The following is a 15,771-nucleotide window of genomic DNA, read 5'->3' as shown; positions in this document are numbered from 1 at the left end:
TCCACGATCTCGTCTCTCCGCCCTTTAATGACCACATCCTCCTCTATAACCCTTCACAAGCTCTCACAGGCCCCGTGTAGGCCTAGGTAGCACATGTTTCGCCGGTGAGACTCGTCTGCACTGCCTGCCCATCTTGCACCTGCATACGACATCCGAGACGCCGTACCGTCCGTCGCACCCAGAACACAGGCTCTGGAGGCACCAGATCCAAGCTATCTTGACACTGGTGACCTTATTGAGCTTATCAACCCGGCCGAAACTCTGCCCGCACCTGCCTCGCTCCATGTCCCTCGTTCATTGTCTTGATTCCTGATTTATACCGACCGATCTACCTTGCCGATGACGACGACCCTAGCACACGGACGTCCGTTCTTCTGCTAACATGCTGCGCCGTCTAGCCTCTCTTAGCCATCCAAACCCCGAGGAGACTTCACAAGAGCACATGTCACCGCAGCCAGGAGATGGTCCACCGTCACCAGATACGTCCCGTCAGGGTGGCCTTGCCCACGTCCTGCGGGGCCTGACAAGCTCAAAGCTCTCCAAGTCGTCGCCATCAATAGCCTCGCCTTCATCCTCTACTGCGTTGCCGACCGCCGAGTTCGTTCATGCCCCTCTCGCGAACCTGCCTGGCCAACAACCTCGAGGCTTGTCTTCAAGTCACATGGAGTCATTCGAGCTTCTCAAGAACGGTTCTCCCAACGAGCGTATCGCTGCTGCCAACTCTTTGAAATATGCCATCGCCGAGTACCCTCTGAATCCCGTTTTGGATATATGGGATGCCGCCAAGGATCTTATCGATCCCGCAAAGCCCACCGCGGCTCGGGCAGCTGGCTGGGAGCTTCTGACGGAGTGTGTCAAGCATGATGCCTCTTCAGACCTTGAGCGGCAGGAGTACTTTGCAACCTTGACGGCTCCTGCAAACGCCGAAGATTTCCACCTGCAGTTGGCAGCTCTTGTAGACCTGACCCGCCGAGGCCGCGTCTTGACCGGATTTGATTACCAGTTGGTCCCTTTGCTGACTAGTTGGCTTTGGGAATCCTACAATGTGGTCCGCGCGGCTCGGAGAAGGGCGTCTCGGACTCCCAAGGGCTCTTCCAGGAGCCGTGCGGCGGTTTCGGGCGAAGAAAAGAACCTCGCTCAGTTATTCAGCTTTCTTATCGATGTGATCAAGTTCAGCTTCAACAATGCCGATGAACCTGCTGTGGCTGGTTTGGTCGATCGCTTGATGGCAATCTGCATGAGCACCAGCGTGGAAGACGACCTTAAGTCGAGTATCGCCGTTGTCGATGCTATCGTGACTTTTGGATCCATTCCAGATGAGAAGCTCAAAGGTTGTATCCATGTGCTGAGCTCCATCTATTGCATCGTGGGAAGCCTGCAAAACCACTCGTGGCATACATTGTCTAATCTGCTAAAAAGTCACAATGGCCAGGCAACCGTCCGTATCCTCCTCGACATCTTGCGCAACAACCCTGGTGATGCAAAACAGGAGAAGGATATCAACCGAGAGATACGTGGCGCGTTGGCCGTGCTACAGAAGCTCATGACCAAAACCCCCGAGCAAGGTTATCCGGCTGTTCCCTTTGCCTTGCTTGTTGACGGTCTGACAACCATTGTGAGGTCCGCTACATCCATCAAGACCTTGACTGCAATTCTACAACTCATCAACGGTCTGTTCGACGACGGAGAGGGCCAGATGCATCGCCTTATTATTGACGAGGATTGGTCGGTGATCCTTGAGGCCGCCGCGGAATGTTCGAAACGAGTCACTCTCGAACCCCATGAGATAGACAGACTTCGCAACAACAGCAGAGACGAGAAGGCTGACGAGGGTCTAATACGGGAACTTATAGTTCTCATCAAGCGACTCGATGTTCTCATCAATCAGAAATCTGGTCACTTTGTTCCCAGACCAACGGTCGTCACATTTCTCACTGAGGTTCATCAGTATCTCCCTGATGCAACTGCTTCCTCAGTTCTCGACTACTTTCAGCAATTCAGGTGCTGCTCTCCCTCGGATCTGCAGTGGGAAGACAATCTGGTTTTGGTCTTGAAGGGCTTCTTTGGAAACCGCGAACGATCCTCTCAAATCCGACTTCGGGCCCTCGAGACCATCATGGATGCGTATGAGGTTGTGGACTTGGTTGGCGACGACCCTGAGCAGAGTTTTATTCCTCACCTTGCCAAGAGTGTCCTGCAAGATGTGGCCGAAGAGACGGACGTCCTGGTGCTCGAAGGTATCGTGTCCCTAATGGTTTCGGTCGCAGCATCCTGTGACATGGAGCTGTTCGAATACATCATCGACGCATTGCGGGGCATCGTTATTGGCGATCGACTCAAGTCTCCGATTTTGTCCACGGCTTCTCCCAACCCCCTCGCCCAGGCTCCCTCGGACGATGCTGTGTCTCCAGAACAATCTCCCTCGAACGTTGTGGCAAAAGGATATGCCAAAATGTTTGTACAGACAATGGACACTGACAGTGGGAAGAGCATAAGACTATATCATGCTCTAGTTAACATCGCCAAGTCAAGTCACTGCGACGCAGATGCGCGGCTGACAGCCATGAAGCTACTGTTCCGTCTGCGTGCCGACTGGGCGAACCGCATCTACATTACGAAGGTCCTCGAGACCAACTTCCTCGCTGCCTCTATATGCCGAACACCAGAGACTCTTGCAAAGAAGCAAGCCGAGGAAGCGGCCCAATCGGTGCGGTTGCTCAGCCGTGATCACGGGGGAGGAGCACGAGCTTCTCGTGGTATATCTTTCAGCCAAGGGCAATCCCATGAAAGAGGCCTTCCCATTCGTTCCGCGAGCGTCGCCACTGGAAGCGTCCCAAGGAGCAGCGCGGGTCGGTATCATCAAATCTGGAGCCTCCCAGACCCCGAGGCTCTGCCTGATGCTGTCACGGGCACCATCAGCCCGGTCTTGGTTTCTCACGCACCAGAATTGGAGGTGGATGAGTCAACAGAAAAGTCTGAGAAGGAGGATGGCGATCCCGGGACTTCTGTCCTCAATATTGCGACCTGGCTTGAGGCCGTCCTTACTCTCCTACACGGGTGTGACTGGGAGGTCTACAGCTTCATTCTTGTTCACCTGCCGTCTCAATTGAGCAACCACGCCATCTTCTGCGACACTATCCCCCAAATCCAGGAGCTTCGACGGCTCATTTGCGAGCAGATTCGGACAAACTCCTTTCAAGAGCCACCAAATGCTTCGGGCTTAAGACGTGCGGACGTGGCAATCTGTCTCTTCCACAGTCTGACCATGATTCTCAGCTACCATGATCACTTCCAGAAGGGAGACGAGGATGAGATCGTCAAGACGTTTGTCCATGGCATTGCTACCTGGGAACGAAGTGCCAAATGCTGTATCCACGCCCTATCTATATGCTGCCACGAGTTGCCCCTTTCGACGAGCAAATCACTTGTGCAGCTCCTTGCCAAGATGTCAACCATCATCACTCAACCGCACGTCTCGATCCACATTCTCGAGTTTCTGGCCTGTCTTAGCCGTCTACACAACGTGTATGTCAACTTCAGGGAAGAGGAGTACAAGATTGTGTTCGGCATCTGTATTCGATACCTGCAATCGGTAAGAGACAAGAAGGATTCCAACAGGAGCAGCCACACGAGCGAGCCATCGACGCCGCTGAGTTCGTCTGACTCAGTGCATCCAAGTGCGACGGATGACCTGCCACAATATGTGTATGCACTGGCATACCATGTTATCTTATTCTGGTTCTTGGCCCTCAAGCTCCCTGATCGAGCAAACATGGTGGGATGGTTGGTTCGGAACATGTACAGCGACGCGGAAGAGGGACATGCCGATAATGAACAGGCGCTCACCTCGATCGACTTCATGCAGAGGGTCACATACGCCGACATTGAAGAGTCCTCGCCGGACCCTCTCTTCACGGAGGCCCGGTTCGGCGAGATTATCAAAAAGAACTGGCTGGTAGGGTATAGTATCGTCACGGTGATGCAGGCGACGACCACGGGCTGGGCACAAATCGTGAAGAGACAGCCATCGGGCACTTCTGTCTTTACGGTTCGAGAAGCATTTGATCCACCACCTCCCCATCAGACGGAAAGTTATGTCGATGTTAGCAGAGAGGGCCAGCCATCAACCAACACCATCTTGCCTAGCCACCTGCTCGTTCAGCTCATGTCATCGGTCCCTCAAGGTCACGATCTGGCGCGGCCCATCCCGCTACCCGATGATGAGGTTGTTGATAGAGCTATTCGAGTCTTTGATCGAAGCTCTACTGTTGATGGCCACAAAGTTGGAGTCATTTATATCGGAGAAGGCCAGTCGGACGAAGCCGAGATCCTTGCCAATGTCTCTGGAAGCAGCGATTACGTCGAGTTCCTGAACAACCTGGGAACGCTGACCAAGCTCAAGGGGGCTACGTTCAATACCCATGGTCTTGACCGCGAATTCGATTCCGATGGTCAATACACGTTCTGCTGGCGTGATCGCGTCACCGAGATTGTATTCCATGTTACAACGCAGATGCCTACCAACCTGGAACATGACCCCCGATGTACTCTCAAGAAGCGTCATATCGGCAACGACTTTGTCAACATCGTTTTCAACGATTCCGGAGCGCCCTTCAAGTTCGACACGTTCCCCGGCGACTTCAACTTTGTACACATTGTCATCACACCTGCGTCGCGAGCGTCGTTTATTGCTGCCAGGGACACGTCTAAGCACAGCCAACCTTTCTATCGTGTGCAAGTCATGAGCAAGCCGGGCTTCCCCGAGATCTCGCCCGCTTCCGAGACAAAGATGGTCTCTCTCAAGGCGCTGCCAGGTTTGATCCGTCTGCTTGCGCTAAACGCCTCCGTCTTCTCGCATGTCTGGGCAAACCGCGAGGGTGGAGAACATGTTAGCTCATGGCGGAGCCGTCTTCGTGCTATCAAGCGACTTCGCGAGAAGCACGCCCCGTCAAAGTCGGGGCAGCTGACACCCTCAGCCTCGCAAAGCTCGTCGCTGGGAAGCCCAACACCGCTACATCAACAACAACTGCTGCAACAACAGGCTGAGGCCGCTTCACGGCCGGCTAGCACTGTTCGGGATAGCTTTACCAGTCTACGCCGTACCAGTGTTGCGACTTTCTTCACGAGCACGAGCGAACAGACCTCTCACCGGTCATCAATGCTGTCATCATCCACTACAACCAACGATACAGAGATTGGCACAGTCCATGGGCAGGACTCTATTGTTGACACGGTCGACTTCTCAAAATGGGCTTAGGCGAGCGAACATTCACCAAGGATAGTTGAAGAATGAAAGAGGGGGAAACAGGGATTTAAAAAAAAGGAGTGCTGTGTGTATGAAGATGATGGAGTCTATTTGATCCTTGTTCAAGGTGCGGGAGGCGTCTATCTATACGAGGGAATCACGGATACAAAAAGTTCTTGCTTGGGTTTTGATCATGCTGTTCGTTTGTTCGTTTGTTTATTCATTATTGTGCTCTCTGTCCAAAGTTTGGCTGCGTATATTTGCTTCTCTCCCCCTTTTTTCTCAACAGCTTTTTGGCTTGAAATACCCTTGATCTGCATCCTGCTCTGGATAAACGATGGATGGATGGATCATTTGACTTGGCTTCTTTTGTCTACGAGATCTTGTTTGTTGTGTCGGTGAGGCGGCTATACGATTGATTACACTGCAAAGACAAAAACAAATAGTACCTCTGAGGACCTCGCGGTCCAGCAATTTCCCCTCCTCGGATTTAACATGTCTTCAAAGCGTCTCTCGTCCGTTCAGGTGTGCTCGCTCCTTTGCATGGATGGGTATCCGGCCTAATCAGCCGATGAAAAACCTGTCATTTCCTGCCCTTTCTGTGTGACGCAGGCGGGAAGCTGTCGTGTAACCTGCATCCAGCGCGCTTTGGATATTGGGCCTGATGGGTCGGTCTGACCGGCGCTCACTATCGGCGCTTCGTCCGTGTCCGCTTGTCGGACCGGGCACTCGGGGCTCAGGCTCAGTTACCGACCTCCTGCCCTCTCCTTCATCAGCCCCCTGCCGCCAATCCCGACTACTGAATCGTGGCAGCGGTCCGCCTACCCACACATGGCCCAGGGCTGATTTGTCCGCGGAGCTGGGGACGGCATGGGATGGAGGGCCATTGATAACCCAGCCAGCCAGCCATCCATGGTTACACAGCTGCGGCGTCTGCGGAATCCACCGGATGAATGCCCAGCCAGGAAAAAAACAGGATTGCTTGCTTGCTTGCGCCCAATCGAAAACATGGTCAGCCGGCACACAATCATGGTGACACAAGAGAAAAGGGAGGGCATCTCTTTGGGACACGACTCTCAACAAGGAAAGTCGTAGAGCCGCGAATCAGAACACGGGTCGCGGTTGTCTCGACTGGCAGGCAATCCTGCAGAGACAAACGTGGGGGCTTGGAAGAGACATCGAGGTCGATCACACTTGGCGTCTATTGCCATCATGGGCCTTTGAAACTCGAGTGGCTAGTTCAAGAAAGGGGCTGAACCAGCTGCAAGCAACAGAAGAGTTGCGGGTGTGGACAGTCTACCGGGAAGCTGTTTGGTGTTTGAAGTTGAGTAGGTATGGCTATCGAAATAACGGCACGGCAGCACATCGAGCTACGACGTGACCAGTCGAGCTAAAAGCGACCCAAGACCGAGTTGTGTGATGTGATACGGTACGGTGCGGTACGGTGCGGTGCGGTGCGCTATGGTATGGTATGGTAGGTGGTATAAAGCCAACGGGCTGCCGAAATGAGACCCGGGATGACGGTTGCAAACAACGGGCTGCCGCCATCCATCATCGCATGGCCAACTCGTGGATGCGAGTTTCGACCCAATCCTAGAGGGCCAATATGACCTGTCAGCCAGCCATGCAGCGTGCCGCAGCGGGCTAAATCTCTGGACCGTCTAGACCGATAGATCCGTCAATGAGTTTTCTAAATGCGGTAATCCTTCCACGACTGCGGTGCCGCAAGGTGAACGACGAGGGGTTCCCCGCATGGCGGGGACAGTTGGACAACCCCAGGAGCAAATCAGCAGACTCAGCGAGTTTCCCTTCCTTGGCTTCGACCCTCAAAGTCAAGCCAGGCCTGCCAGGCCTGGGACCAGGGTTGCTTCAGTAACACAGCGCGGTGGCGTGCTGTCAAGCCTGTCTGCTGTCTGCCCGTCTGTCTTGTCTTGCTTGTCCCTTCTGTCTTTCGTGAGGCGAGCTGAATACCACTTTGTCAGCTCCACGCCAACAGACCAGTGACTCGAAAGGGTTGCGATCTTCATGACCTTTCATCTGCGGTTCCGGGCAGGCTGTCCAAGGGCAGAACCGCACGTTGTCGCTTGCAGACGCGCGCAGGTTGGGGATTGATTGCGTATGCATGATCCAGAAAAAAAGAGGGCCCTGGCGTATTCAAATCTCTTGTCACTGAGGACAGGAGGCGGGCGTAGCGGACAGACAGGTGGACGGACAGAAGACAAAGACATGCGCAACAAGAGAGTCGTCGCTTACAGGCAGGTAGATGGACCGAAAGTTGCTTAGAGAAGTGTTGGCTTAGAACTGAAACTCGGACTTGAGCTTGACGGTGTCCTGCCTCCGATTCCTCCTGGCTTCCAGTGAGAGTCGCCTTCCATCAGATGAGGGCAGCGCCCTGTCCCATTTCCTCATCATTGAAGCGGTCTGTCAGAAGCAAATCGCTAGAGTGGGAGCTTGTGAGCAGCGGCTGGCCGAGAGTGCTCAGCTTAGATCTTGCGCCAGACTTCTTTGTACTCTGCCCATTTCCGAAACCCTGTAGAGTATCATTGTTAGCCATCCTGCGATTCTCACCTCAGATATTGGTCCTTACCGAGAGATGACAAGACGTTCTCGTCAGACTTGATTCCATCTACAAACATCCCTACCATGCCCCTCTCAGTGAGTGATTGGCGACATGCCAGAAGCAATCTGATCATGACAGAGTCCCGGCGGTTCACCATGTCTGGATCGTCATCTGGTTTCCAGTCAGCGCAGGATACTTGCGTGGTAGCAGTATAACTTGCCTTTAATGCAAATGCATGAAACGCCTCCGATATCTTGCCCAACTGCAGCTGGCCATGGGATATCTGCAGCACATGGGCTGCCGTTGTTGGGGAAATATGTTATGGCTGCCGCAACCAAATTATCCCCCTCAAGTCCAACGATGACATCGCTGAGATGACAACTGTCTATTGTCTTGGCGTACTGGTCGTACCACCCAAACCCAAACTTCCTCTCTGACTCCCTATTCGCCATGCCGATGATATGATGGGCATCTGGAAGCTGGCATGGCCTGAAAGATAAACCCGCAGAAGCCAGGTCGGGGACTGGGGAATCCGCGAATCTCAAACACCAGTCTGACACGGCTCGGCCTTTCCCAGGCGTAAGCTCGTTTAGTTTCCACCCTCGGTTCTCAAACCACTCGCTGTTGTCCACGGGATCAGGTAAGCCGTAAAGTAACCGTGGGAATGTGCTTCCAATCTGGATTCGACCGACGCCTCGGATCTTGTTGAGTTTGCTTAGAACTTCGTCGTGAAGCATGCGCCCAATTCCTCGACCTCGAAAGTCCTGGTGGGCAATAATGGCAGCAATGGACCCGATAAGTCGGTCGCCGCTGCTGTCCGCAAACGTGGTGAATGTTGCGCAAAATCCGACAATTCTCCCGCTGCTGGGTTCCCGAATGATGTGGTGCATGGCGTACCCGTCGCGCTTCAATAACGAGCCAAGCACAGCGCGACTGAGGTGGAATTTTGGCGGCAGGGCCGCTAACCACAACATGTGCACTTCTGGAAGATCTCTCTCGTAGTTCCAAGATTGGATTGGCCACAGTGCTCGGGGCTCAGGATCGATGTCCATTGCCGGCTCTGTCGTATTTGTCAAGAGGGCTGCAATAGTTTCCAGGTCTGCTGCGGAATATCCAGGGCATTGCAGCACTGTCTGAAATCCGAGTTCGTGAATTCGATCGTGTCCATCTTCGGGAAGTTGACAGCACGCCACAAGGGCTGTTGGGCGCTCCTCGCACACTTCTCGAACTATTCCAGCCACTTCTAGCTGGAAAGTACCCTCATCCGAGGAAAAGCCAGCGAGCACAAAAATGACGACTCTGGCCCGATTGATGAATGCCACATGAGTGCCCGTAATGCCACGGTCTTTGACATATGGTACGTGGCGAATCCATGGATGCCTCCTCGCAAGTGCCCGGCCGAGGGGTTCGAATGGATCACTCGTGCTAGTTAGATTCGTGTTTAGAGGAACAACGGCCGGAGTCAGCAGCAGAACCAGTTCCTCGTCAGCTAGAATATTCTGAATGGGGACCAGATCCTGGTGATCCCACAGCAAAGCAGCTGACGAGGTCTGGCTTCGTGAACTTGAACTCGACATCATCTGTGGCTGTATTCAGTTTGGCGATTTACATGGCCGATGCAAGCTGCAAGTTGCTGATGACAATGACTCCTTTGGCTGGGTGCGTTCCTCACAAGCCCCGAACCTCCTTGATCAGGAAACCGGGTTGTCAGCGTCTCAAGAGACTCGGGCGTGTTGAAGCGATATCGGGCGTGGTGGCAAGGTTGTGCACTTGGGTCTAAATCCAGATCCAGGTTTCGCAACTTGAGGAAGGGCCTCTGAAAACGGTGTCTGGCGATGAAGAGCGGCGGCGAAGCTCGCGTAAACTGAAAAAGACGTCTAAGTGGAGACAGTTCACTGAAGGGGTGAAAGAGAAGCTGCTGCCCAGGGAGTTGAGACTGGGCGGCGGGCGGTCTGCGAATGGAGTCTTTTGTGACGGCAACGACCTGTATGGCGTTGCTGGGGCCCCGTGGTTTTGACCGTCCAGACTGATGGAAGAGATCAGGAATGGGTTAGATTAGTGGGGGTAGTTGGGACGAAGGCTCCGGTGTCGATTGGTATCAGCATCAGCCGCCTTGATGCGCCAGGGCTGCAGTGACTCTCCAGTTGCCAGGATGCGCAAGGATACCTGGCCCAGCAGCTCAGCCTCGGGCACGACCGGCTAGAGGTCAAGACGGGCGAGACTGTGGGTGGGATCCCAGGAATGATGGGATGGCGAGGATCCGTACCGACGGGGAAGGCGACTGGGGAGTCAGGCTGCGCATGCGAGAGGCTGACCGAAGGTAACACGAAGATGCACGTCGGCAGAGCCGGCGAAGCCGTTTGGCAAGGATGGACGAGGTGGGCGTCAGACTCAGCGCGGCCCGAGTACTGCCATGACTCGAGGCGGCAGTTTCGATCATGAGAAGGGAGACGGGCCATGGATCGATCAAGATGCAAGCCGCAGGGGGAATGCCAGCCATTCTTTGCTGGCCAGCGGCTTGGAAATGGTCGTTCATTCCACCTGGGCGCTTGCTTTGAAGAAGTGGGAGACGCCCGTTTCGTAGGCAGTTAATGGATGTCCCCTTTTGCCCTTCTGAACAGACATGGCAAGAGAAACCGTTGAGGGTCGTACCATGCGCCAATTGAAGCTCCAGAGCACCAGACTGCCATCCCAATCACCTCGATGACGAATCAACCGTGCCCAGGGATCGTATCTGCTGTCGAATGGGCATGATTTGGCCCTCCTGCAAGGCGGCTTGGCCGACCGGGGATATTCCCTTCCAGTGTAACGCCGGATGAGGTGGGTTGGGTTGCAAGCAGCAGCGGGTTTGGTCGGCCGATTGAGACATCGGTGACTAGTCTAGGCGCGTGGTGGAAGCCCTGGCGAGATGAGAGGAGGAGGAAGTTTCGAGGGCGTCGATGGGGGATTGAAGAGGTTTACAAGAATGACGTTTCTTTGATCCGAGGTAGGAAGGACCAGGAGCAAGGGGAGAAGCGAGCAGCTAGAAGAGGTTAGGGTCCTCCCTTCCCCAGAGGCATGAGGAGGTTGACAGGAGGAAGGCACGGTATTCATAAGAGGGAAAGAACGGTTGTCAACGGTCAATGACGTGAACGTCTTTGCAGTTTTCAACGCTATCTGCAAGGTGCAACTCAATTTAAACTTCTGACGTAGCTAAAAGCTACTATTGTCGGCTCAAACGACTCCAAAGAGATAGGGATTGTCCCTGGCGTAACATCGACGATGGCCTAGCCTACGATCTCGGGAATGCTTGGCTCGACTACATGACTCCAAGAGAGAAGCGAGAATCCCCCCTGGCGGCACAGGAATGCCATGTCTCGAAAGCCCTTGCCACCCGGAAGTCGAAATAAGCTTCATCGCACTGATCTCCCCGTCTCACGAGGGTTGACAGAGTAACAATGGCACTGGAGTTGCCCTGGGAAAATTGCGGGTAGCTGGGTGGGACTGGAGTCGTGCCTCTCAGCAATCAGGTCCGGGTAGTGACCAACTGCAACATCTGCCAAGCCTGCTTCGATGCCGGTTCTGGGCACCTGAAGGCTTTTGAACGTTGGCAAATCCCCTTTGTTTCTTTTTTTCTCTCGTTGCCCGACTGATTTAGCTGAAACAAGGTCCGAGGTTGTCAGCATGTTGGTGACAGTTGGGTAGCCCGGCATATGTAATATACTGACGAAACAGCCCATATGTGATATCAATCAAACTTGCAGTATTAAGGACTAAATTAGGAAGCCCCCCTATGCAACAGGAGGCCAAGGTAACACAGGAATTTGGTTCCTGCTACCGTACGTACACAGTACGGAGCACAAACAGCGAGCTCAGGCCCCGCCCCGGGAAGCCCCACTTCGTCCTCCGAAAACGCGTCTTCCTTCTCCGACGCGTCTCCCGGGGTGTCCCACCTAATTCACACTCCTCTTCTCCGTGTTCCGCGCCGACTCTTTGCCAGCCGCTCCGATCCGGTGCCCCTTGTGTTCTTGCCGGTTGACCACCGATCTGGCAATTAACAACGGGGCTCAGCTGTTTGTTTAGAAGTCATAGCTCAGTTGTTGTGATGATGGAGACGGACACAGATCCCGCCTCGGCGGGCCATGATGAGCTCCGGCTTCTGGTTGGCGATGTTATCGAGGGTGAGACTATCACGACTCAGTCCAAAGATTTCTAGACTCATACTTACACTTCAACCAGCCTCTAAATTGCCCGCCAAGTCCCGCACCACCAGCATCAAACCCACTGTCGCCAATCTCACTTCCCTCGCCTACGAATGGGGCGTCCTGCCAGACACGCTGGACGACCTCATCAATCTCATCACAACACCAAACCATCTAGACCAAGCAAGTCAAGCTGCCATTATCAGAAATATCTACCCTATTGCCCCCGTATCGCGAGATTCCACTCTGCGAGTAGTGTCATGCCTCGGCTATGGAAAGCTAAAGCCGTCCTTGACCCTGCAGGCTGCTCTTCTCAAGTGGCTCATCATGGTGCACCATAACCTTGAATCACCTCAAATCCTCTCTCAAGCTTACCCTGTCCTCTTCAACCTTCTTGATGGTGCTGCTACTCGGTAGGTTTTCCATGGCCACTAAGAGTACACAGTTGCTAACGTGCCCTAAGACCTTATCTCAGCCACCTTCTGGCCCTCATCACGCGGAGAAAGCACGTCAGGCCCTTTCGAATCCAGACTCTGTAAGTCGTAGACTTCTCTTGGATCTACAATTGTTTGACGCTACATAGACTCAGTCTCTCGCGGCAAACTGGAAACGACCCTTGCCTGATTGGTCTCCTGAGAGTGTTCAAAGACTACTATCCCGAAGTCATTGTTGGAGAAGCGGTTCGAGGGAAAGCCTCGTCCTTCAAGGTACATTCAAGAGTTCCCATTTTATCAACATTTCTAACACTCAGTTCAGCACCCTGATCTGCAATGGAGAGCAAGGCTGGACGAAATCCAGGAGGCGCATCAACAACTGGCCCAAGAAGGCACCTCAAGGCCTCGAGATGGTTTCCGAGTTCATCGCCCTATTGGCCGCGGTGCAAAGAACAAGCTCGTTCCTATGGTCCACACATCTCATGCGACAGAGGTATGCAACTTCAAATACTGTTGGCGACCATTGCTAACATTATTAGGACTCGGTTACACTCGAGGAGATTGAAAGTGCTACCGACTTTGTGAAGAAGATTGACAAGCTGGAGCTGCCTAACCAAATGGTCGCCGTCCTCGTCGATCCCCTTCTTCAGAAGCTCATGCTACTACGACCCAGCGAGGAGTCTGATCAACGCATAGCCAACTGGCTCAACTCAACCCTTCAGGACGTCACCGAAGGATTTGAAAACGAGGAGACACTATTTGATATGATGGATATCTTGCGAGACTATGTGGTATCTACCAAGGTTAGTCCATTGCCTGCCAAGCTTCGTTCAACCCATCTAATTCGAAACAGAACCTCCCTCCACTTCTCCTGAACTTCTTTGCCCACTTCCTCCCTCTATGGAATGGCTCTGGGCGTAGTGACTCCATGTTGGAGATTCTATCATACGCCCCCCTGCTAGACTTTCAAGGTTAGTTGCCATCAACTACTACACCAGGTCTCACTGACACTCCTACAGAACTCTATCAGCACATCTTCCAACCGCTGGAAACAGCAATTCTTGACAACACCCCCGAGTCCCAACTGGCTCTCCTCGCCCTTTACAAGAACCTCCTTCACCACTGGACAGTCATCCTCCAGTCCAGTGACCCCATCCCAGAAAATGCCAGCAAAATCATCACAGACTTGATCAGTCACGTCAACCCTCTGGCACTCACTCTCGTCCAGACACGCCCAACCCTCCCAATCTACTCCGCCATCCTCGACTTTTATGAGCAAAACGCTCGTCTCGTCGGCCACGAGACTCTCAAAAACTACATCCGCATCGAGTTGCCACCCTCGTTCCTCATCTACATTCTCTTCTTCAGCAGCTCTGTCGCCACCGTCTCGCGTATCTGCGCCATCCTCGCCTGCTACAAGAAGGGCTTTGAGTTAGCCATGCTGTCTAAGCCTCGCAGGGACAGAAGCCAACTAGTGGACTCGTCGTCATACAATAGAACTTTTGTCAACCTGTTCAACGGCTTCCTCATGGACATGTGCAATTGCTTCTGGCGCGGCCGTGCATTTGGCGATAGTGACGCCAACGCACATGGATGCATGGTTTCACGGCGTCTTGTCCCCGTTCTGTCCACGTATGTCACTTCTGTGGACAAGACTTTGGCCCTCGCCTCACTCTTGTCACTATCGCACTCGCCTGTTCTGTGCCTGCAGAGCATCAAGTGCGTGCGTGATGTCGAGGACGCTGAGATGGACACCGACGGAACCTTGCGGGCTAGGCACGAGGGACCAGTGACACAGCATAGCCTCGGACAATTGGCGGCTTCGGGGGGGGTACAGCTCTCGTGGCAGAACTACCGCATCAAGGTGTTGGAAACACTGAGCGCCAAGGAGCTCGCAGGCATCACAGACCTTCTGAAGAATACGATGACAGTTCTGAGAAAGCTGATGGATGGCGAGGGGGGCACAATGCCAACTGGATCTCAGGCAAGTCACGTCAGGTAGTGTAGTCAGTACCAAGGTGTCATTTCAAGTACTGCTAGATATTTTATGAATCAAGACTTGTCTAGTTGATGTGACCAAAGCCTTTATCCCCTTGGTTGAAATACAGGGTATCAAGTACACGTATCAAAGAATAGAACCCATGAACCACCAGCCAAGTAGAACCTCCATGCATGAAAATGTTGAAAAGTATCAAACGCCGTAGAAACCAGGGTTGAGGACTGTTTTCTTTTAAATAGAACGCCATGCATGAGCACCATATACCGTCATCTCCGTCTTCCTTGTGTTCCCGCGCGCCTGAAATGCAGTTGAGTGCCACCCGTCCTTTTTGAACTCCAGGCAAAGACAAATGAAACTCGAGGTGATTGTTAAGAAACCCTCGATGCAGCTCTCCTAGTCAAGTCGTGTCTAGACCTCGCGCTGCTTGGACTCGTCACCGTAGCCGCCGATCTGGATACCGCCGAAGCCGTACGTCTTACCCTCGGGTGCGCGCTTCATATGGCTGCGGGGTCCTCGCTCATTTCGATCATCTCGCAGCCAGCTCAGGACAAGCTCACCCAGGCGGCTGTTGCCGGAAGCGCCCACAGTACCGTCAATGGTGGAGAGCATCTTGTCAGCCTCATCCCATTCCTTGACTGTGCCAAGGTGCATGTGGACGAGGTGACTGGGCCAGCCGGCGAGGTTGTCGAGAATGTGAGTAGCGTAGACGATGGTGCACTCTCGGATCTCGGTCTCACGCTTGAGCCAGCCGAGGAACTCGGCGCGGCTGAGGACGTCAAGATCGACGGTGATCTCGTCGAGCAAGAGGATAGTCCAGGGTCGCACGAGACCCATGGCAAGCTGAACGCGACGACGCTCACCGTCAGAAACGGCGTGCATGCGCCAGTTGGTGTCAACATCGAGCATGGCTACGAGCTCATCTCGACGCTCGGGGTAAGCATCGCCACCGACCGAGCGGAGAAGCTCATTGACACCAATATCGTTGCGAACAATGGGGTTGAGGACCCATTCGAGGCCGAGATAAGTGACACCCTCGAGACTCTCCTTGAAGGGATCTACTCCGCAGATGGAGATGGTGTTGCTGGGTGAGAGACGCTTGCCGGCGAGCAGGCGAAGGAGGGTCGTCTTTCCAGCGCCGTTGGCACCAATCAGGAGAGTGCGTGAGCGCGGAGGCAGATCGAGGGTGATGTTCTTGATGCCAGTTGAGTAGTCAGGAAACGTGTAGGAGAGGTCGTTGACCTGGATGCGAGGAGGCTTGGGGGGAACAGCCATGATGGACAGTTGAGGAGATGAAGTGAGGATGTGATAAGGTATGAGAGGGTGATTGATGAGATGATAGGAGATAGGCTTAA

At 53.7% G+C, this 15,771-nt stretch overlaps 4 protein-coding genes across 4 annotated transcripts; 2 read left to right on the top strand and 2 right to left on the bottom strand.

Annotated features, from left to right (window-relative positions):
- Positions 1–382: 382 nt before the first annotated feature.
- Positions 383–5,257, top strand: LRP88_06022 (GTPase activating protein; the record flags this gene model as incomplete). The annotated part of the gene is made up of 1 exon (XM_083242564.1): positions 383–5,257. One exon carries the CDS (start codon positions 383–385, stop codon positions 5,255–5,257), a length of 4,875 nt encoding a protein of 1,624 aa, XP_083101500.1.
- A 2,730-nt stretch (positions 5,258–7,987) lies between these two features.
- On the bottom strand, positions 7,988–9,382 carry LRP88_06021 (uncharacterized protein; the record flags this gene model as incomplete). Its single annotated transcript, XM_083242563.1, has 1 exon — positions 7,988–9,382. One exon carries the CDS (start codon positions 9,380–9,382, stop codon positions 7,988–7,990), a length of 1,395 nt encoding a protein of 464 aa, XP_083101499.1.
- Positions 9,383–11,892: 2,510 nt separating this feature from the next.
- On the top strand, positions 11,893–14,422 carry LRP88_06020 (Mis6-domain-containing protein; the record flags this gene model as incomplete). Its single annotated transcript, XM_083242562.1, has 8 exons — positions 11,893–11,965; positions 12,024–12,399; positions 12,450–12,521; positions 12,570–12,693; positions 12,743–12,889; positions 12,960–13,223; positions 13,274–13,391; positions 13,440–14,422. 8 exons carry the CDS (start codon positions 11,893–11,895, stop codon positions 14,420–14,422), a joined length of 2,157 nt encoding a protein of 718 aa, XP_083101498.1.
- A 405-nt stretch (positions 14,423–14,827) lies between these two features.
- LRP88_06019 (CCR4-NOT regulatory complex subunit CAF16) lies at positions 14,828–15,691 on the bottom strand (the record flags this gene model as incomplete). The annotated part of the gene is made up of 1 exon (XM_083242561.1): positions 14,828–15,691. The coding sequence occupies one exon, from the start codon at positions 15,689–15,691 to the stop codon at positions 14,828–14,830; it is 864 nt and encodes a 287-aa protein (XP_083101497.1).
- Between the last annotated feature and the right edge of the window lie 80 nt (positions 15,692–15,771).

This window comes from Fusarium phalaenopsidis (genome assembly GCF_050370095.1).
Source record: "Fusarium phalaenopsidis strain FUZ10S chromosome Unknown contig_32296, whole genome shotgun sequence".
Classification (NCBI taxonomy): domain Eukaryota; kingdom Fungi; phylum Ascomycota; class Sordariomycetes; order Hypocreales; family Nectriaceae; genus Fusarium; species Fusarium phalaenopsidis.
The sequence above is the reverse complement of the archived record's forward strand: the minus strand, read 5'-3'. Positions and strand labels throughout refer to the sequence as shown.